This window comes from Diaphorina citri, unplaced genomic scaffold, assembly GCF_000475195.1.
Source record: "Diaphorina citri unplaced genomic scaffold, Diaci psyllid genome assembly version 1.1 scaffold122, whole genome shotgun sequence".
Taxonomy (NCBI): Eukaryota; Metazoa; Arthropoda; class Insecta; order Hemiptera; family Psyllidae; genus Diaphorina; species Diaphorina citri.
In genome coordinates, this window is record NW_007377559.1 from 111120 (window position 1) to 135027 (window position 23908).

Consider the following 23908-nt stretch of genomic DNA (forward strand, 5'->3'; position numbering starts at 1 on the left):
ATGCCATCTGCCATCATATCCATTCTCACCATGGCCGAATTTCCCCGTAAATGTCAACAGAACGTCACCTTTCAGAAATAAGATTCGAACACATTTTCTCTCCCTCACTTCATTTGTGACGTTATTTATTGGATTTCTGAGCGAAAAGAACAAAACACACTCATTTATTTTGTTTTCTTTGGAGAAAAATTTGTTCTCTCATTTGTGACGTTATTTATTGGATTTCTGAGCGAAAAGAACAAAACACACTCATTTAAATTTTGTTTTCTTTGGAGAAAAATTTGTTCTTTGTGACAGTTTTCTGAAGAAATTATCTAGGTAAGAATAACAACTCAAGTCAGACAAAATGGGGGAGCTGTCAGAAATAGTTTCCGAATCAGAAATAAATTTCCCAATTTAAAAAAAAAGAACTCTGGCCTGACATCTTTGATCCCGGATGACCAGATTTTTTTTTCTTTTTTTTGTGATGGTAAATAAATGAGTCTAAACTTCTGAAAATATAAATGTCGAGCTCAATAAGTTTGACCGGCATTCCGATGGTAATCATGCAAAAATGCAGACCAGAAAAACTGAAAATGTGGAGGGAAAAAAGATCCTAGGTCCAAAAAGGAATCTCCATACTAATCGCTTTTTAACCTTTTTTGGGTCCTCTTGCCATCTGTTCTCACCCTTTCCCCAAAAGAGGTTGTCTCCTACCCCTTTCTATCCCTCCCTAATATACCTAAGTTTCAGTACTTACCTACTGGCCGAGTGGACTAAATTTAAAATTGTCTCCTCCACTTCTCCCTCTCTCCAATGATGAATCATTCCGAGTTGTAAAATTTGGTGCTCGTTCAAAATTTGAAAATGAAAATCGACAGGGTGGGTTCATTCTCTGGTTCCTAATCGACACACATAAATCACACAATACAGAGTGGAAATGAACCCACTGGGAGAAGGAGGTCAGGAACTTGGCCCTCTTTTTACAGGTTATATTTTTGTTGGGATTTATTCTATTTTGCTAGACCTCTACACCACCTAAGGCAAAATGCAGACCAGAAAAACTGAAAATGTGGAGGAAAAAAAGATCCTAGGTTCAAAAAGGAATCTCCGTACTAATCACTTTTTAACCTTTTTTGGGTCCTCTTGCCATCTGTTCTCACCCTTTCCCCAAAAGAGGTTGTCTCCCACCCCTTTCTATCCCTCCCTAATATACCTATGTTTCAGTACTTACCTACTGGCCGAGTGGACTAAATTTAAAATTGTCTCCTCCACTTTTCCCTCTCTCCAATGATGAATCATTCCGAGTTATAAAATTTGGTGCTCGTTCAAAATTTGAAAACGAAAATCGACAGGGTGGTTCCATTCTCTGGTTCCTAATCGACACACATAAATCACATAATACAGAGTGGAAATTAACCCACTGGGAGAAGGAGGTCAGGAACTTGGCCCTCTTTTTACAGGTTATATTTTTGTTGGGATTTATTCTATTTTTGTCTCGCTGGAGGACGTAAAACTGAGACAAAACCAGCCCTGTCAAACCACAGACAATAACACTGGCTCTTTTGAGGGTACCTGAATCTGTACACTATCCCTCTGTCACTCTCTACCTAGAGAGAAAGAAAGTTGCAACAATGCCTTAAACTGAAACCTATCGCTCCAATACTTCTGAGCAATTGGAAAACCTGGATAAAGGGGAAAAATCGTGGCCCCTTCATTGGAATTTTACTTGGGAAACACTTTTGCAATTGGAAAACCTGGATAAAGGGGAAAAAATCGTGGTCCCTTCATTTGGAATTGTACTTGGGAAACACTTTTGCAATTAGAAAATCTGGATAGAGGGGAAAAATCGTGGCCCCTTCATTTGGAATTGTACTTGGAAAACCTGGATAGACGGGAAAAAATTGTCGTTACTTTGGATTTCCAATCAGATAGGTTCAACTGTAATGGACTTGGGTTACAAGAACTTTTGCTTTATTTTGTTTTGCAGGAAAAGTACGGAGGCTATTGATGTTAAAAGGAAACCGGGAAGTCATCTCAATGCTACGTTTATCTGCAGAGGTAACTTTTATCCAAAATGTCTATGTACTGCAGAGGTAACTTTTATCCAAAATGTCTATGTACTGCAGAGGTAACTTTTATGCAAAATGTCTATGTACTGCAGAGGTAACTTTTATCCAAAATGTCTATGTACTGCAGAGGTAACTTTTATCCAAAATGTCTATGTACTGCAGAGGTAACTTTTATCCAATATAAAAGTGTATCCAAACATAGTCGACGGCCATCGATCGACGCGACAGCTAGTCGACTATGTTTAGACACACCTTAAGAGTCATCAATTTGATCTATGAATGAATGTTAAAATATTTATGTGAAACTGATATATCGAATTGTAAGTATATCGAATCTAGTTGGAACACATTTTGTAAGTCCCTTTTTAGCTAAATTTCTGAGAATGATTTTTCTGTCCCTTTTCTTCAATATTAGAATTGTCTACTTTAACGAGTATTTTTTCTGAATGCGCGATAATTCCTTGATTTAAAGGAAATAGTTATTTTGGTTTGATTTTTCAAGATACCTACACCATACCTATAAAATTAATTTAGAGAACGTGTTTGTTACGAGCTATAGGTCTCTATCAGACCAGAGTTAGGTATTTTATTTATTTTTCGTCCAATAAATTTAATTGTCCTTTGTCTTGCCTTCAAAACTCTTTTCTTCTGAGACCATTGTGGGATGAAATGGGAAGGTGTCATTTTCGCTGTTTAATTTTCTAACCTTGCCGAAAGTAAAGGATTTATCCCAGGATCACAACATGTCATGGGCTGAGATGGTCACTCTTCCAGATACCCGCCAAGAGCGACGTTGCTTAACTTCATGCATTGATTTTACAAGTTAAGAAATAATATAACTTAGGTTGAAATATGTTTACTTATGTTAAGATAAAATATTTTAATATCTAGGTGCCTCAATTGACCATAGAGTTAAAAAGAATTTCGATTGGCCTACACCATACCTATAAAATTAATTTAGAGAACGTGTTTGTTACGAGCTATAAGTCTCTATCAGACCAGAGTTAGGTATTTTATTTATTTTTCGTCCAATAAGTTTAATTGTCCTTTGTCTTGCGTTCAAAACTCTTTTCTTCTGAGACCATTGTGGAATTAAATGGGAAGGTACCATTTTCGCTGTTTAATTTTCTAACCTTGCCGAAAGTAAAGGATTTATCCCAGGATCACGACATGTCATGGGCTGAGATGGTCACTCTTCCAGATACCCGCCAAAAGCGACGTTGCTTAACTTCATGCATTGATTTTACAAGTTAAATAATATAACTTGGGTTGAAATATGTTTACTTATGTTAAGATAAAATATTTTAATATCTAGGTGCCTCAATTGACCATAGAGTTAAAAAGAATTTCGATTGTAAAAAAGTAAATATTGATATGTTACAAAATATATTTTATTTTAATAACCTGTATCCGTCTTTGTTGCGCTATGATTTATTTTGGATATTTTAGGGATAAGAATCAAAATTCAGTGGACTGAAACTTAATATAAAAGCTCTACCATCACGACACGTGAACTCAAGGGTTAGTCAGGAAGTAGTAGTTCAAAGTCCCCAACGAAATTACCTACAATATTATGGAAAACCTTTGATCTACATCTTTCTGACTCTCCATGAGTCACGTGACGTAACGTGATGGTAATAATAATAATAGTGCTTATTTATACTGCTCGCATAGGACTGAAAATGGTGTTTGTGTTGGTAATGTGTTTCTTCCTGTGTTCTATTTTTGTTCAAGTCATACCCGGTATATCGATTATTCCGAAATCTCACGGATGTTCCTCCCTCTATTTCAAGATTGAAAATGAAATTCGATAGCTTATTATCTTGGACCGGAAATTGTTTTAGATTGTTTCTATTTCAGCCCAAATTTGACATAATTTCATATTTTGACAGCCAAATTGTGAAGGGAAAAGAGATTAACCTACCTACCCATTTTTCTTTACTGTAAAATTACGAGGACTCTATGACTATGTTCATTCATACTTTTCTCATCTTCCTGTTACAGGACTGTACTATTTATTATTTGTCTCATATAAAAGTAGTTTTCTTCCGAATTGAAAGTTGAAGTATGAAAAAGGGAAAAGAGATTAACCTACCTACCTACCTACCTACCTACCCATTTTTCTTTACTGTAAAATTACGAGGACCCTATGACTATGTTCAATTGTTCATTCATACTTTTCTCATCTTCCTGTTACAGGACTGTACTATTTATTATTTGTCTCATATAAAATTAGTTTTCTTCCGAATTGAAAGTTGGAAGTATGAATTTTAAACCTAACTTCTCAGTCACAAGGTAAGCTCACACTGATCTCGCCCTAGGGAAGTATGAATTTTAAACCTAACTTCTCAGTCACAAGGTAAGCTCACACTGATCTCGCCCTAGTGAAGTATGAATTTTAAACCTAACTTCTCAGTCACAAGGTAAGCTCACACTGATCTCGCCCTAGAAATTAGGTATAAATGCCATCTTTCACTATTTTAGGCATAAAATTCATCTCCACTATTTGAGGCATGAAAAGTAAAAATGCTAGCTCCACTATTTTATGCGTAAATGTCATCTCTATTTTAGGCGTAAATGTTATCTCCACTATTTGAGGCATAAACAGTAAAAATGTCGTCTCCACTATTTGAGGATGTTACGTCCACTTTTTCATATGTTTTTCTTTGAGAATGCCATCTTTCACTTTTTTAGGCATAAAATTCATCTCCACTATTTTAAGCGTAAATGTCATCTCCACTATTTGAGGCATAAACAGTAAAAATGTCGTCTCCACTATTTGAGGATGTTACGTCCACTTTTTCATATGTTTTTCTTTGATTTTAACAATTTTCTGACCGATTTTAGTAGGTATAACAGGGTCTTTTGAATGGGTCCATATAAACGCCCTTTATCACCATTCAATCCCCCATAATAACCATGGTAAAAAGTAAAAACTCCCTCGCACCCAACACGTGATGTGATTTCATAATGGCTTTTCTATTTATGTTCTTAATGTCCGCATCAGATTTATAACGTTCCAAACTTGAAACAAAAACAAACAGACGCTATTTCAATTCCGAAATCTATTCGAAAGACTTATGATGTTAATTTTCTATCGTTGAAAACGCAAAGCCGCCACAAGATTATTAATTTTGTTTCCAATCTACCCACTACCCACATTTGCAGCAGAATCCCACTTCTTATTCTTGGAGTTTTTTGTGTCCATAAAAAAATAATAAAAAAAACTTTATTTAGAAATCTTGGCGAGTTTTGTTTTACATTTCTCGATTCTCGTTTTCTGGTCTGCGATCTTCTGCCTTGAGATATACGTCATGTAGAAATCGAACGCGAATGATAAGTCGACAAATAAAAAAAAAATGTTTTAGTTTATTTAATTAATTTTCGAACAATATTTAGCTAATTTTGTAATTATTCAATTAAAATTCCTAATTTTCTGTGTTCGCCTGTCGGGATTTTAACATTTTTTTGGTGATTGGTGTTAAATAATTACGATAATTTGTGTTGATTTGTGAACAATAAGTACCTGTTTAGATAATAGAGATATTATTCTAAATATTGGTGTTGTGTTTCTATTACATTTGGATTAATTCACATTGCACAGGTAAGATAAATGTATATACGAGTAGGTACGTTATTGGAACCTATTTAGCTATATTTAATTTAATTTGTTAAATTCGAGAAAACAATAAATTGACACACTAATTAAGATTATGTAGGAACTACTCTTTTGAGAGTTCATAACCATGATAGGTACCTACTTATTTGATAACTAAATTGTTTGGAGTTCTCCTTACCTACCTACTTCTTTCAGATACCTTTTTATACTATGCATTTTAAGAAAAATAAAAATTATCTATTCATGTCAAATACTTTTAAAAAATATCTAGATATTAAATGTTTACTGTAGGTTGCTTTGCATTGGTGTATTCTGGTCTCAGCTTCAAAATTACTTATTTGGTCAAATACTTACCAGTATACCTACTTGCAGACCGTAGGAGTTAGGTTTTTTTCTTGAAGGATACTCAAGTGTTTAAAAGCCCTCTTGGATGACCAGAAATTATATCTGAGCTGCTAGGCTCTTTCCTTGTCCAAGATTACAATCTAATATTGATATTATTGTAAAAGGTTGTAGGTAGGTATTTCATCAGACGGATACTGTGAGTCTGTACCAAGTAGGTAGATAATACTACCGATGCTACTTAGCAGGTATCAATTCAACAAACCTTTCATATGATTTTTCTAGTCAAAAATGTCCAATTAACGAAGCATATGTGCCTTAACACCTAAAGGTATCCATTTGCACACCTAACCAACCTTCCTACAGGTTATAAGCTTTAGGTTTGTTAATAAAATATTAGGTAATTTGATTCAAGTGCGCCCCCGACAATTCTAAACCCACTTTCCGTTACCCACTGTGTTGACTACGTAACCCACTATTTACCTTTACATTACCCGTAGCTATTAAACCCACTATAATATGGTCCGTACCAGCGGTTCTCAGCCTTTTTGTGGCGCTCTATTTGTAAATTGACGCTGTCTTTTTCCTGTCTGTCTTTTGCTGTCTTTTTCCTTCAACTTCGTTGTCCGATGTAGATGGAATTAGTCTTTTGACGCTCATTCCCATAAAGAATAATGTGTTGCGAAGAATGTAGGTATGTTCTTGATATTTCCTCAAAGTTTTTGCTATTTCCTTCATATTTTTTGCCATTTTCCTATACTTAAATCCCTTGTATAAGTTTCAGTACCACCATCCCTATGAGGCATTGTGGCCACTTCTTTTCCATCCTAGTCCTTCAATTTCCCAAGATAAATTACCACCATTACCAGACTCCTCATAAAGCTAAACAAAGGGAAACCTAGAGGTCTGAAGCTCTAGTTTATCAGTTATCATAGAAAACAATCAGCTATCTTATAACAAGAACTCACTTCGTCCTTGTCACACAAACATAGTACACTATCCCTCTGTCACTCTCTACCTAGAGAGAAAGAAAGTTGCAACAATGCCTTAAACTGAAACCTATCGCTCCAATACTGCTGGTAGATAAAGGCGGTCCGAAACCAAAGCTATCTAGACTTGCAGTTCGGAGACCGCAGCTTGGCAAGATCCCAGCCAAGGTCATTTGGTTTCTGGTACATACCGAATGATATAAAGATTTCCGTCAGTGGCGAATGTCCGGGAGTACTTTGGGGCTAGTTCCTTTCGAAATTCGAATCCCAACCGTAGCGCAGCATGGAATTTTATGCTCAGTTAAGTTTCTAACAAATTAGATTCGTAGAAGCTTAACCCATCTTTTGGGTGCGTTGCGCGTACCCTACACCTAAGCCTGAGAGTGGAATTTTATGTTCAGTTGGGTTTTTAAAAAATAACTACATGATGGAATCTCGCCCAGCCAGCACGCTAAATGCAACAGTTTCCGGTGGATCATTAAAGTTAAGCAACTTTGCACGTTGTTTGGTATTACCGGACGAGTGACCGTCTGAGATAACACTTTCTGCTAGCTATAAATTGCCTCGTCAGGAAAATTTGGAGGAGTTATTCATTATCGGTTGAAAAACACACTACTGTCAATCGACATCGACTGACACGCCTATTCTTATAGACGCACGAGTACCGTGAGGTCGAATTTCGGCCGGATTGGGACCGAGGGTACTAAACTGCGCCACTAGGCTGACCAATAAATAACCTACCTATCATTCGGATGCTGTCTGCATTCTTCACGTCAGATCTAAACAGGGAGTGCCCGCGTCATTTCGATATAGCGATAAGTACGTGTAAAGATTATACAGGGTGGTCTCCAAATGTTTAAGGTTACATCTCTAGACCTCATCTAGTTCAGAGAGTCATTTTACCACCATAAGAAAATTTTAAATTACATTGATCTTCTGTCTTTTTCCATAGAAATAAGGAAAGTAAAAAGTGAATACCCTTAGCCTCCACGTTCTTTTTTAGTCCCTCCTTCCTTCATTAAATTACAATAGTAATAAGTAATAAAAGGTATAGTGGACGGACTATTGTATTCGCTTCGGTGTCTGTCTGTCTGACCCCATAGAAGGACTTATCCAAACCTGGGCGAAACGTAACCCACTATTTACCTTTACATTACCCGTAGCTATTAAACCCACTATAATATGGTCCATACCAGCGGTTCTCAGCCTTTTGTGGCGCTCTATTTGTAAATTGACGCTGTCTTTTTCCTGTCTGTCTTTTTCCTTCAACTTCCTTGTCCGATGTAGATGGAATTAGTCTTTTGACGCTCATTCCCATAAAGAATAATGTGTTGCGAAGAATGTAGGTACATAATTATGTTCTTGATATTTCCTCAAAGTTTTTGCTATTTCCTTCATATTTTTTGCCATTTTCCTATACTTAAATCCCTTTCAGTACCACCATCCCTGTGAGGCATTGTGGCCACTTCTTTTCCATCCTAGTCCTTTAATTTCCCAAGATAAATTACCACCATTACCAGACTCCTCATAAAGCTAACCAAAGGGAAACCTAGAGGTCTGAAGCTCTAGTTTATCAGTTATCATAGAAAACAATCAGCTATCTTATAACAAGAACTCACTTCGTCCAACTTTACCTAAGAGTTACAGCTCCCTCTATCAAACCTCTTTAAAAAAAAAATCTTTATGCATCAATGGCAACAAGATAGGGTATTGTATCAACATTTTTTGGATCTTTGTAATAAAAACATGCATTTTCAAAATGTCCACTTGTTTCTCTTACAGCAAGACACCAAGTCGGACATGTCAAGGTTCGAGGGTTCATCCCTCTGTCACTCTCTACCTAGAGAGAAAGAAAGTTGCAACAATGCCTTAAACTGAAACCTATCGCTCCAATACTTCTGGTAGATAAATGCGGTCCGAAACCAAAGCTATCTAGACTTGCAGTTCGGAGACCGCAGCTTGGCAAGATCCCAGCCAAGGTCATTTGGTTTCTGGTACATACCGAATGATATAAAGATTTCCGTCAGTGCCGAATACCCGGGAGTACTTTGGGGCTAGTTCCTTTCGAAATTCGAATCCCAACCGTAGCGCAGCATGGAATTTTATGCTCAGTTGGGTTTCTAACAAATTAGATTCGTAGAAGCTTAACCCATCTTTTGGGTGCGTTGCGCGTACCCTACACCTAAGCCTCGGAGTGGAATTTTATGTTCAGTTGGGTTTTTAAAAAATAACTACATGATGGAATCTCGCCCAGCCAGCACGATAAATGCAACAGTTTCCGGTGGATCATTAAAGTTATGCAACTTTGCAGTTGCACGTTGTTTGGTATTACCGGACGAGTGGCCGTCTGAGATAACACTTTCTGCTAGCTATAAATTGCCTCGTCAGGAAAATCTGGAGGAGTTATTCATTATCGGTTGAAAAACACACTACCGTCAATCGACATCGACTGACACGCCTATTCTTACAGACGCACAAGTACCGTGAGGTCGAATTTCGGCCGGATTGGGACCGAGGGTACCAAACTGCGCCACTAGGCTGACCAATAAATAACCTACCTATCATTCGGATGCTGTCTGCATTCTTCACGTCAGATCTAAACAGGGAGTGCCCGCGTCATTTCGATATAGCGATAAATACGTGTAAAGATTATATACAGGGTGGTCTCCAAATGTTTAAGGTTACATCTCTAGACCTCATCTAGTTCAGAGAGTCATTTTACCACTCTTTTTCCATAGAAATAAGTAAAGTAAAAAGTGAATACCCTTAGCCTCCACGTCCTTTTTTAGTCCTTCCTTCATTAAATTACAATAGTAATAATAAAAGGTACAGTGGACAGACTATTGTATTCGCTTCGGTGTCTGTCTGACCCCATAGAAGGACTTATCCAAACCTGGGCGACCTATATTCCTATGTATCAAATTAAAGGTCTTTTTACCAGGAACACGAAAGTGGTGGTGCAACTTTTTCAGAATTTCTTTTGTAGATCTCGATTTCTTATTTTCAAACCTAGAGCCCTAGACCATAGGTCAAATTTGTCTCAAAAATTACTCGAATTTCCACCTTCTCCAGGCTTCGAACCCAGCACCTTCACTCATCCACTCTGAACCGTCATCCACGACTAACACCCTGTATGTATAAAGATGTGTGTGTTAGATATGATTGTCTTATAGTTGCGATAAGTACAGGTAGAACTCAGGACAGAGGTGTAAAATATTAGCACAGAGATAAGTTTAGTATATATCGATGATTTTTTTAATGATATGCACGTAATCATCTCATCTGAGAGCCGTATCATTCTAGTGTTGCAGATAGATACGAGTATGTTATGATATATTATGCAGATAGATATATTATGATTAAACCATAATAGGGTCTCATTGGTTTAAACTGAACACTACCCACTTCCCACTTGTTCCTGTGATGTCGTTTAACTTTCGTGCTTTGCATGTCAATGTTTTTTCCCCCTCTTATGGGGAGAAAATTTATATAACATGCTTCTGAGAAAAAAATACCTAGATACCTACCTAGCTACTTAAAACATTGTGTAGAGAAATTTTTACTCGATATAAGTAGGTAGGTACCGAAAATAGTGGAGAAGACATTTTCCCTTACTAGTGGATGTGACATTTATACCCTGAAATAGTGGAGATGAAATTTTTTTATAAAATAGTGGAGATCTCATTTACACCTAAAATAGTGGATGCGTCATTTTTACCTAAAATAGTGGAGATGACATTTTTACAAGAACAGGTACCTATGATGCAGGTATGGCTTAATGTCAGTCTTGATATAAAAACGGCGACAAAACTGCAGTATGACGTCATACCTGGCGCAAAATGTTGTGCACGCTGAAATCACTTGTTATAAACAAGATACAGTTTTCCGCCACATTGGTATAGGTATCTAATTTACTTGTCCGGTTTTTATTACCTACTTTTGATAAATAATTATTAATATTTATTCAAATTTTTTGGCTCAATCTAATAAACATGAAAATAATTTAAATAATTAATTAATTAATAAAACTCGTAGTTTCGGAGTAAAGAGGCGAAATTGGGAAAGGAAAATACAGGGTAATATTTTAGTCAAGTTATACATATGTGCAATAGCATGCTGTTGGTTTTTTCCCCGGCTCCACTCAGGTTCGGTTAATCTGAGGAGACGGGCAACTTTTGAAGCCGAAATCAGCCGAATGAAGCCTAAACCCCCTGGACACCAAAAACCTTAATAGTTATACAGGGACGTTAAAGACCCCCCAAAAAAGTAGGTGTAAGATGGTTAGTTGGACACCCTGTATATTGGAAAGAATGGAGCATGCTGAATAATATTAGTGGACTCGAATTATCATAAAATTAGTATGACTGAGTGAGAGAGAGAGAGAGAGAGAGAGAGAGAGAGAGAGGGAGGGAGGGAGGGAGAGGATGATGGTTTTGGCATACATCATTTTCGTAACATGACGTCTATATTTCTCATCTCGGGAGGAGGAGAGGGGGTAGAGAGGGGGGAGGTAAAAAAGGAAAGGGAGTGTGAGGGAGGGATAGGAAAGGAGAGGGAGGGAGATTTTTAGGACGAAAAGAAAAAAAAAAAAAAAACAAAGTTATCATTATCATTGTTACTATTTTATATTTATAATACACCCCCTACTTTTCCCCTTCTGATCCCTTGGGAATATCCCCCTTCCCCCAGTTGAGTGGTTTTTGAGGTCACATAAGCCACGATTATAGTGTGCCTCATTTAGCTTGACAATGTTTGTGGCAAGACTCAAATTGTGGAAATTGAGAACCAATCAAGTGCTCGCGGGTTCTATTCCCACCCGAGATGAATTTTATCCTAAACAGATAAGGTTTGTTCTCGGAAGGGCTGGCTTTCTCCTATCCTGTCTTCCTTCTTTCTTCACGTTCTTAGGGAGAGAATTCTTCCAGGCCCAGGGTCTATGGTCCTCGTTCTGGTCCTACCAGGGCCGTATTCGGGGCGCCCCCCTTCGACAAAAATCCTAGATACGGCCTTGGGTCGCGCTAAGGAATAGAACCTCAAGGATCAAAGAACTTTAGTTCCGTCTAAATTCGTCTAATTCATCACCTCTCTATTTGGCATTCGGACCTTCACCAAATTGGCACATTGGCACTTGACTAATCAACGTACATGACTGTCATAAGTAATGCCGCGGTTGTCATAAGTGTTTGCGAATTGTCATAAGAATGCATGTTTTATGACACCCTCTCTAATGACCTTGCAATTTGCGAATTGTGTTTTTTTTTTCTGTTCTAAGTAGGCACTTTAAACTTATATATGTAGGCACTCAATAGTAAGTACTTAAAATAGCTTGGAACTCGATAGTTCTTTGTTCAACTTGAATAGGCTATACATGCTTCAAATTTTGAAAGAAGTCGGTTTGGGTTCAAATATTTCGTAAGAATCTTTGAACCAATCAATTCTCGAAGACTTTTTTGATAAGGGATATGTTGCCGAATCTTTTAGAGTAGATATAATTTGGCAACAGCGCATTTTTCCTCGACTAACTTCTTTTATAAATCGGACTATAGGTACCTACTCAATAAGTAGTACTTATACTTAAGGTACCCAATAGTTCTTTATTCTAAGCCGCAAAGTCCTTATTAGTGAATGGGTGAGTCTGTTAACACTTGTCAAACATAAGTTTCCTTGTTTGATTTTACTGTTTACTTACCAAATTTGAACAACGAAAAATAAATAATTTGTCTATTATCCTGTAAGTATATCTACCATACTAATAAGTAATTGGAAATTCGGTACTTTTAGCACATCCACTAATAATATTTATTTTTAAATTTATCTACTAATAGGTATGCATGTAGTGTACATAATATTAGCTGTTTCCTTCTTTAAGTATTTTTGGTACATCCACCAATACTATGGATTTTCATAATAGGTACTTAGAGGTGGTTAGGTATATTAGCGGTTTCATTCTTTTCGGTATTTTGGTGTTTTTGGCACATCCACTAATCACCTCTTTCTATCCCTCCCTAATATACCTATGTTTCAGTACTTACCTACTGGCCGAGTGGACTAAATTTAAAATTGTCTCCTCCACTTCTCCCTCTCTCCAATGATGAATCATTCCGAGTTGTAAAATTTGGTGCTCGTTCAAAATTTGAAAACGAAAATTGACAGGGTGGGTTCATTCTCTGGTTCCTAATCGACACACATAAATCACATAATACAGAGTGGAAATTAACCCACTGGGAGGAGGAGGTCAGGAACTTGGCCCTCTTTTTACAGGTTATATTTTTGTTGGGATTTATTCTATTTTGCTAGACCTCTACACCACCTAAGGCAGATTTGTATTGTTCATTTTCAAACATGTACCTATGATGCAGGTATGGCTTGATATAAAAACGGCGACAAAACTGCAGTATGACGTCATACCTGGCGCAAAATGTGGTGCACGCTGAAATCACGTGTTATAAACAAGATACAGTTTTCCGCCACATTGGTATAGGTATCTAATTTACTTGTCCGGTTTTTATTACCTACTTTTGATAAATAACTAGCTCTAGCCATGTTAAATTGGCTGGCTCGTCCTGAACCTAGGTAAGGTATAGGTAAACAACTAAACATATTTCAAAGTAATAGATGCATCAGTATTTTAGAACAAAGGTAACCTAACCTATACATATATGTAAGTGCAAAGGTACGAGTAGGTACCTATAGAAATAGTCTGATGTACGTAACTAGTCCAGCCAAAACTTTCGAGCAGCCTAGGACGCGTTTCGTTCTTATTCAAACTCATCAGCTAGGCATGAAAAACGTGAGGATTTGGGGAGAGAATTCTTCCAGGCCTAGGGTCTATGGTCCTCGTTCTGGTCCTACCAGGGCCGTATTCAGGGTCGCACTTAGGAATAGAACCTCAAGGATCAAAGAACTTTAGTTCCGTCTAAATTCGTCTAATTCATCACCTCTATATTTGGCATTCGGACCTTCACCAAATTGGTACATTGGCACTTGACTAATCAACGTACATGACTGTCATAAGTAATGCCGCGGTTGTCATAAGTGTTTGCGAATTGTCATAAGAATGCATGTTTTATGACACCCTCTCTAATGACCTTGCAATTTGCGAATTGTGTTTTTTCTGTTCTAAGTAGGCACTTTAAACTTATATATGTAGGCACTCAATAGTAAGTAGGTACTTCAAATAGCTTGGAGCTCGATAGTTCTTTGTTCAACTTCAATAGGCTATATACATACTTCAAATTTTGAAAGAAGTCGGTTTGGGTTCAAATATTTCGTAAGAATCTTTGGACCAATCACTTTTCCTCGACTAACTTCTTTTATAAATCGGACTATACCTACTCAATAAGTAGTACTTATACTTAAGGTACCCAAGTATATATCGATGATTTCCGCAAAGTCTCTTGGAACTCGATAGTTCTTTGTTAAACTTGAATAGGCTATAGTAAATTTTGAAAGAATAAGTTTTGTGTTCAAATGGGTATGTATTTTTTAAATCGTATTAGGGACCTTTGGACTTTGGACCAATCAAAAGCCTCGAAGACGGGTTTGATGAGGGATATGTTGCCAAATATTTTTAGAGTATAATTGGCAACAGCGCATTTTTCCTCGACGAACTTCTTTCATAAATCAGACTATACTCAATAGTACTTAGGTATGTATGTGTATAGGTACCCAATGGTCCTTATTCTAAGCCGCAAAGTCCTTATTAGTGAATGGGTGAGTCTGTTAACACTTGTCAAACATAAGTTTCCTTGTTTGATTTTACTGTTTACTTACCAAATTTGAACAACGAAAAATAAATAATTTGTCTATTATCCTGTAAGTACCTATGTACATACTAATAAGTAAATTGGGAATTTGGTACTTTTAGCACATCCACTGATAATATTTATTTTTAAATTTATCTACTAATAGGTATGCGTATGCATGTAGTGTAACTGAGAAAAAAGCTGTTTCCTTCATTAAGTATTTTTGGTACATCCACCAATACTATTTATTTTCATAATAGGTACTTAGAGGTGGTTAGGTATATTAGCGGTTTCATTCTTTTCGGTATTTTGGTGTTTTTGGCACATCCACTAATTCTTCACGTTCGGGGCGATAAAACCTTAGCAGTTACGAATACCCCTATGAAACCTCTAAAAAGAAAAAAAAAACGATAAATTTCCATACCATACCTCGGCTGGAATGGAACCCACACCCTCCTGATTACCAGGCGAGCGTCTTGAAGACACCACCGAGGTAGATAAATAGCGTATCGATCTATCAATTCGTTCAAAGACTCTTTCTATCAGCCATTTCTATTAGACAAGACCAAGACACCGAACACGATATGAGATACATATTATAACAGTGCAAGACCCATCAGCTTAGCCTAGGAGCTCGGTATGGCAACATTCTTACTTCAAGTGTGGGAGTAGCTTCCGGCCGACCCACGAGTTGTGAGTCGGGCACAAGCAACCACGACAAAGACAAGACCAAGACACCGAACACGATATGAGATACATATTATAACAGTGCAAGACCCATCAGTTTAGCCTAGGCGCTCGGTATGGCAACATTCTTACTTCAAGTGTGGGAGTAGCTTCCGGCCGACCCACGAGTTGTGAGTCGGGCACAAGCAACCACGACATAACACACAGAGTAAGATGAGTTGTCTTAGCTTTGCCTAATATACAGTGTTTGCAGGCCATTTTTAGCTAAATCTTTTTATGTGACGAAAGGCAGCCTTTTAACTTTTGTTTCATGGGGGTTAAGGGTGGATTTCACCAATATTTTTAGCTAAATCCTCTTTAGGGGTGAGCTGTTCATTTCTGACGAAAGTTACAACTTTGGGTCTTTTGGGTCACTAGGAAGCTATTCGCTATGGAATCTCATTTTGTTTGTATGAAAGGCAGGGCTTGAACTTTTGTTTGATGAGGGTTTGGGGTGGATTTCACCTATCTTTTTTCAGCCCTGTCAAGCCCATTAAGTTTCATTTGATTAGTATAGACTTAACAAGGCTGCTAAGCTAACAGACTGTTGGGGGACCAAAAATAAGTTGGTGGAACCCTCCCTTAACGTCACTGTATACCTTTTTAGTGGCGGGATGAAATGGGGTTCCTCCATTCGGCCACAAGCTACCCTCCTACTCACATCAACCTCACCCAGCCTGAGTGGGATCGGGGAAACCCAGCAGCACGCGATTGCCCAGATGGTCACCCATCCGGATACTAACCACGCGCAATGTTCCTTAACTTCAGTGATCCATTGGAAAATGGTGTATTCAACGTGCTATCGCCGCTGTCATTTTTCTTCATTTGTTATGAGGTTATGACATTACCTGCCTATTGTTTCTTCTTCTTCTTCTTCTTCTTCTCATAAGTAATGCCACAGTTGTCATAAGTGTTTGCGAATTGTCATAAGAATGCATGTTTTATGACACCCTCTCTAATGACCTTGCAATTTGCGAATTGTGGTTTTTCTGTTCTAAGTAGGCACTTTAAACTTATATATGTAGGCACTCAATACTCAATAGTAAGTAGGTACTTAAAATTGCTTGGTACTCGATAGTTCTTTGTTCAACTTGAATATTAGGCTATATTTATGTACTTCAAAGTTTGAAAGATGTCGATGTCGGTTTGGGTTCAAATATTTTTAAATCGTGTGAACCTTTGGACCAATCAAAAGCCTCGAAGACGGGTTTGATGAGGGATATGTTGCCAAATCTTTTTAGTGTATCATTTGGCAACTGCGCATTTTTCCTCGACGAACTTCTTTCATAAATCGGACTATACCTACTCAATATGTAGTACTTATACTTAAGGTACCAATAGTTCTTTATTCTAAGCCGTAAAGTCCTTATTAGTGAATGGGTGAGTCTGTTAACACTTGTCAAACATAAGTTTCCTTGTTTGATTTTACTGTTTACTTACCAAATTTGAACAACGAAAAATAAATAATCTGTCTATTATCCTGTAAGTATCTACCTATGTACATACTAATAAGTACCTAATTGGGAATTTGGTACTTTTAGCACATCCACTAATAATATTTATTTTTAAATTTATCTACTAATAGGTATGCATGTACATATTAGCTGTTTCCTTCTTTTAAGTATTTTTGGTACATCCACCAATACTATTTATTTTCATAATAGGTAGATACTTAGAGGTAGTTAGGTATTAGCTGTTTCATTCTTTTCGGTATTTTGGTGTTTTTGGCACATCCACTGATAAATAAATATTGATATCTATCTCTTCCTCCTTATCTTCTCTCTCCCTATCCCTGTAATGGAAATTTATATAGTTCCTTTGGCACATCCACTGAGATGGGGGTTAGGGGGGATTTCACCAATATTTTTAGCTAAATCCCCTTTAGGGGTGAGCTGTTCATTTCTGACGAAAGTCACAACTTTGGGTCTTTTAGGTCACTAGGAAGCTATTCGCTATGGAATCTCATTTTGTTTCTATGAAAGGCAGCGCTTGAACTTTTGTTTGATGGTGGTTTGGGGTGGATTTCACCTATCTTTTTTCAGCCCTGTCAAGCCCATTAAGTTTCATTTGATTAGTATAGACTTAACAAGGCTGTTAAGCTAACAGGCTGTTGGGGGACCAAAAATAAGTTGTTGGAACCCTCCCCTTAACGTCACTGTATACCTTTTTAGTGGCGGGATGAAATGGGGTTCCTCCATTCGGCCACAAGCTACCCTCCTACTCACATGAACTCTCCCTATCCCTGTAATGGAAATTCAGTTCCTTTGGCACATCCACTGAAAACATTAGCAGCTCTCTCTCTCTCTCTTTCTCTCGCTCCCTTTACCTACAGAACTAAGATGGATTTTTTTCTCAGTTACCTAAGTACCTATAGCAGAAACAGATCTATTGTATACTTACTTGAAAGCTTATGAATCAGTCAGCTCCCATGGCGTAGTGGTCACTCAGCCTCGTGAGGAAAATGAGTAGCTATGAGCTATGACATATAAATGCGCATGCCAGTGCCAGCATGGTAGGTAAACATTGGATTTTAGGATTATTGAGATATTGGGAAAATCCTACCATATAAATGCGCATGCCAGTGCCAGCATGGTAGGTAAACATTGGATTTTAGGATTATTGAGATATTGGGAAAATCCTACAATGCAGTGAGTACCAAAGTTGTGACATAATAACACAAAGAAACTACATTTACATTTTACAAAGCTTATGAATCAAATTGCACCAGACAATTCACACAAGTAACCTAACGCTCTTCATTTAAGACATAATAATTGACATAATTTTCTGTAATTATGTCACACACGAGTTTTAAGAAGTGAAATATCCAGTCTCACACAAGTAACCTAACGCTCTTCATTTAACCCAAGACATAATTTTCTGTAATTATGTCACACATGAGTTTTAAGAAGTGAAATATCCACCTACTTACCTACCTACCTACTATAACCTACAATCATAATCATAATATTATCACGAATAGGTAGGTAGGTAGGTACCTATTCAGCAATTTGTCATACCTACATAGGTACGTAATTATGTAGCTCTACCCTACTAAGTACGTATAAGTAGGTAAATACTTTGTATCATGTTTAAAATCGTAGCACACTCATACAGCGAAATTCTGCACCACCATCATGTTTATAACAAAATGCAGGACAATTCACACACGTGACCTAACGCTCTTCATTTAAGACATAATAATTGACATAATTTTCTGTAATTATGTCACACACGAGTTTTAAGAAGTGAAATATCCACCTACTTACCTACCTACTATAACCTACAATCATAATCATAATATTATCACGAATAGGGGGGTACCTACTCAGCAATTTGTCATACCTACATACCTAGGTACGTAATTATGTAGCTCTACCCTACTAAGTACATATAAGTAGGTAAATACTTTGTATCATGTTTAAAATCGTAGCACACTCATACAGCGAAATTCTGCACTAACATCATGTTTATAACAAAATGCAATTCGTGGAATTACGTGTTCTTTATCGTTTCAAATAAAAATGTGAATTTTGTGTTCACAGCAATTTGCGAGGGTGTATAAATTGGACTTATTAGCCTTGGGCTAATGGCCCTAGAGTTCCTAGACGATCTGTTTGGCGCTAGGGACTATTGAGGACAGCTCTGTTTGTTAGTTTTTTTTCACTTGTTGAAGTTGCGTGAATATTTATCCAGTATGAACTTTTTCAAGTCGCGTATGAATATCAAACTCCATAGACTCCATACCCGGTGAATTAATCATGGGCATGATACACCCTAGGAATGTATCACACATAGCTGACTCAAAACCCACCGTGTATGGACAAATGAAACTGTCAGAAGACATTTGATTGTGTTCGAAATCCGCTCGACCCCGTTCTTGTCTCTTCTGTTCTTTCTTGGTGAAATTTGAAATTTACCACGACGTACCATTGGACCACAGTAGTGACCTACCACACTGCTCAAATTATTCCTACTTCCTACCCACACACAGACTCCCTAGGTACTCGAATCATTTACGAGTACATAATATGTACTCGTAATATGTACATATTATGTACATACGAGACAAGCTAGCTCGCTATGCTTGCTTGAAATTCTACATACCTACCTAACCACTCGTAGTTGGGTACCTACTGGAATTATTATTTTATTCCCCAGCATCAGCGGAAACAGGCACTCTTTAACAGCGGCAGCGCCGTAAAAAGTTCCCGAGAATTCACACAAATATTCGAGTGCTCCACTAAACCAACTTATTGGTGGATGTGTCTGCGTCACTGAGCAATGAATTATTTGATCTTCAGCATACCATATTTGGCACCAATGCCATTCCTAATCTCTTCTGAGTTCCGATGAATGTATTTATTGGCTCTTAAAGTAGTTGTGGCGAACCGGAAGGTTAGAAAAAATAGTAGTGGGAAGTTCTGCAGAGCTTCTATGATAATATGACTAGCTGAATTCCGTCGCTTCGCTCCGGAATCCCGCTAGTTCATCCCGAGGCATGGCCAAACTTGTGGAAAAGGCATGGCCGAACTTGTAGTTATCAAACTAAAAACATAAACGAAACTCAAATATTAGGCGAGCGAGGAAAAGTTTTCTATCCCGCAGTCTCTGCACTCTGTGTATTTCTTATGGAGATTTCAGCGATCAAAAATTGATCATATCTCAGGATCGGTGTAGATTTTCGCAAAATCCTTTCTTATTGCACACCTAGACCATAAAAAGAATATTCCTACCAAAGAGAGAAGGAAGACAGGATAGGAGAAAGCCAACCGTTTCGACAACGAAACTTATCTGATCGATGAAGTTCGTCCCGGGCGGGAGTCGAACCCGCGAAAACCCCCTTACTGCTTCGCTGGAAATTAAACCAGCGAAGAGAGAAGGAAGACAGGATAGGAGAAAGCCAGCCGTTCCGAGAGCGAAACTTATCTGATCGATGAAGTTCGTCCCGGGCGGGAGTCGAACCCGCGAAAACCCCCTTACTGCTTCGCTGGAAATTAAACCAGCCCAAGCAGCTCAATTACTGTCTTCACGAGGCTCAGTGTGCAACTCCCAAAACAGTGATCGGTAACTGGTGCAGTCAACATAACTGCTAGCTTTTAGTGATTTTTAAAATTATCATTAATTCTCTCAGCTAGGTGTGTTAGGTACCTAGGTAATGACGCGACTTGTAGTGTACCTACATATAATGGGTACTCCTGCAGTTGATGTACCACTTCTAGGTGCCTTAGTAACATACCTACTTAGGTATACTCATACTTAGGTACGTACAAGTATGTCATGCATAAAGCATGAACTTGATACCAAGTCGGTCTCATTGGAGTTTTCTTGGAACCAAATTGTTGTCTGACATTGAGACCGAATTAAGATCTCAATATTAAAAGTCTCATACATCCTAGGAACCTTATATATGATTTACTGGAATTTCCTAAAAGGAAAAGGTCATTGAGGTGTTGTCGGTGTTAACATTACTTTTATGATGTTTTTTATAACACTAATTCCATTTTTCCATTTTATTTTTCGTGAAACTCATTTTGCATTGAGAAAACAACTTTATTACTACCTAAGTAAGGTTCTTGTTGTTGTTGTAGCGGCTTTAGCTTTCGCCCAATGGCGATAGCAGAATAAAGAAACATCCAAGTGGCTATGAATTCTTGTTTGATGGCGCCTTCAACCCGTTTTCTTTAATTGATCTTTCTTCACACCCTGTCGAAAAGCAAAGAATTCAAAGTTATAGCAAACGATGATTCCCTTCTTATCTTTGTTAAAGTTTCTTTAATATTGTCTACAATAAAACAGAGGCATCTCTCGTTGCTACTGTGTATCCCTTTGATTATTATTTTAGTTATGATTTTCCTTTTGTTTGCAAACTTCCCCATATTTCCTTTTCCTTTGAACTGTTGTGAGAATGTTAGGTCTTACCATCCGAAAATATATTATTTTAGAGGTGGTCTAACTTCGTACATTTTACAGTACCCATGTACACTTGTGCAGTACCTATGTGGGAATGAGTAGGTAGTAGTTCTTGTAGTAGTATTCAGGGTTCAGACGTCCTTGTGCTATGTATTTCCTTCTTGTTTTCATATGGTGTCAGTACCTTGATTTTTTTACAAACTTCGTCACCTAATTTTAAAGATGCCTACCTATCTGTTTGTCTATGGCCAAATACTCTTTAGCCTCCACTTGTTCCATGTTAAGTTCATACAATCCTTACAAATAAAGTCCTATGAGAGATGTGCTATGATTGTAGATGTAGTCATGAAGAGAAATAACAAGGGGCAGGAGAACCTCTATTTCTTTGTAAGCAAAACCTACCACTGATGTTATTGAATTTATTTTTATGAACACTATCGAACTATCGATACCTTATAATGGAAGTGTATTTCAGTTTGGCATACTTTTTATTAGTTTTAAACTGTATGGTTAATAAAAATTACATTTTTTTCCCTACCAACATCATCTTTTGTTTGCATTGTATATTCTCTTTTAAAAGTCTCTTGAATACTATTTATTTCATTGCATCCAAAATCATTGATATTATTGGAACTTCTGCATTTCTGGTTACATCTGAAATGTTGGTCCTTTCGTCCTGGATCTAATCTGTTGTTTGAAAATTGAAACACACACAACGGGTCAGTTCGCAAATTGTAAATGAAAGAAGTTTTGACACGTTCTGTGGGTGCTGGGTCACTGCTGGATGATTACATTGACAGTGTCACAACTTATGGGTTACACGAGGCCTATAGGCGGTCCAGCTACTGACTCCGTTGAAACACCATTGGCGTACAGTAAAATTCCAGTTCAGTTGGACAAAATGCACTTCTGTACAGCAACAAATCCAATTGAAATTACACAGCTAACTGAATTGGAATGCTACTGGGGGCTAGTGGTGGTAACATTAGGACACCTTTGACTCGACAGTGACACCAGTAGGGCCCTATTCTACCAAAAACTCTTGCATTCCCCATTCCTCACTTTAAGGTCGAGTTTTACAACTGTGGATTATCTAAGGCTCTAAGGATTGGGTTCAATCCGAGGTTGATCTGGGTTTTAAGCCTTTTAAGTATAGGCTATAGGGAAATCCTTGTTTCATCTCAATCCCAAGTTGGTAAACCCCAACATAGGTTGTAAGGAATGTCAATATTTTCTGTCCTTGGGGTTAAAAAAAAGACACGACACAACAAGTAGTGCGAAGTAGGGAGTAGTTTGTGAACCAGTCCACAAAGGTCCCGAATACCTTACCCTCCGCCTCTGACCAGGCACTAGTCCTAATAGTCAAACTAGTCTTTCTATTTCTGGCCATCATCTGACACTGAGAACATAAAGTTTCAGCCAATGTGGGGCATTGAACCAAGGTCGTTGGATCACATTCGTTTTCTCGCTGCGAGAGTGCTTTTTTTGTTTACTTTTGTGTCTTTGTCATTATTTTTGTTACGTGTGCTATAATAAAATTTATAATTTACATCTTCAAGGCAACTTTATTTTGATGTCCGATTGAGTAGCCCATTTGACAGAGGACATTTTTGACGTAAAATTGACGACGAAATTTCAACAAGTAATCAATTTTACGTCGAAAATGGGTAAGTCTGAGGTTAATGTCAAAAGTCCCCCCCCTCTTACGTGAAGGTAATTATTACGCTCAGATTTGAATAGCAATTTCAATAGTAATCATGAATTTTCAACTTGGTCTACTTTCATGCCCCAACACACACACACGCAATCCGTTTTCTTCCATCATTTGTAGTTGTCTGTCTACAACTACCTGAAAACGGCTACTTTCCCTGTCGCGTATAATTCAACGACGAAATTTCAACAAGTAATCAATTTTACGTCGAAAATGGGTAAGTCTGAGGTTAATGTCAAAAGTCCCCCCCCTCTTACGTGAATTATTTTGATGTCCGATTGAGTAGCCCATTTGACAGAGGACATTTTTGACGTAAAATGGACGACGAAATTTTAACAAGTAATCAATTTTACGTCGAAAATGGGTAAGTCTGAGGTCAATGTCAAAAGTCCCCCCCCCTCTTACGTGAAGGTAATTATTACGCTCAGATTTGAATAGCAATTTCAATGGCAATCATGAATATGTGTCACAAAATATGTCGTTCACCGATGGAGAAGAGGGGGTATCTATATCTACTATCCATCAATACGCCTCCGATTTGACTTAGATTCACAGCAAAAACCTCCAGATTCCAAGTTCTCCGCGCTCACCACAACGACTCAGATTTGACTTGAAGAGCCCAAGAAACGCAATAGTTGCACGTCAGAAATTTCAAAGCTAATAATAGGGGACCTAATAAAACTAAGTGCGACCATATCGATAAAGTTCCACCTTGTAGATGGAAAGAACCTTGAGTCAAGAAGACTTTGGTATTGTTTGCTCTTCAAGACCTGTGGCTCGCACTCACTGAGTGTTTGTCATACGTAGTCTTG

General features: G+C 37.7%; 1 protein-coding gene and 2 long non-coding RNA genes across 3 annotated transcripts in view; 2 read left to right on the plus strand and 1 right to left on the minus strand.

Moving 5' to 3' along the window:
- LOC103524818 (ADP-ribosylation factor GTPase-activating protein 2-like) overlaps positions 1-23908 on the plus strand; it is a 47395-nt gene that overhangs the window by 10506 nt on the left and 12981 nt on the right. Inside the window, exon 8 of the mRNA XM_017449753.2 lies at positions 8784-8867. Within this exon, the coding sequence (XP_017305242.2) occupies positions 8784-8867 (84 nt within the window). The remainder of the gene's footprint in view (positions 1-8783; positions 8868-23908) is intronic.
- On the plus strand, positions 1973-2563 carry LOC113465522. Its single transcript, XR_003390206.1, has 2 exons — positions 1973-2040; positions 2076-2563. It is a non-coding gene; the product is annotated as an uncharacterized LOC113465522 (long non-coding RNA).
- On the minus strand, positions 2431-3442 carry LOC113465524. Its single transcript, XR_003390208.1, has 2 exons — positions 2996-3442; positions 2431-2568 (listed from the first exon to the last, which is right to left on the minus strand). It is a non-coding gene; the product is annotated as an uncharacterized LOC113465524 (long non-coding RNA).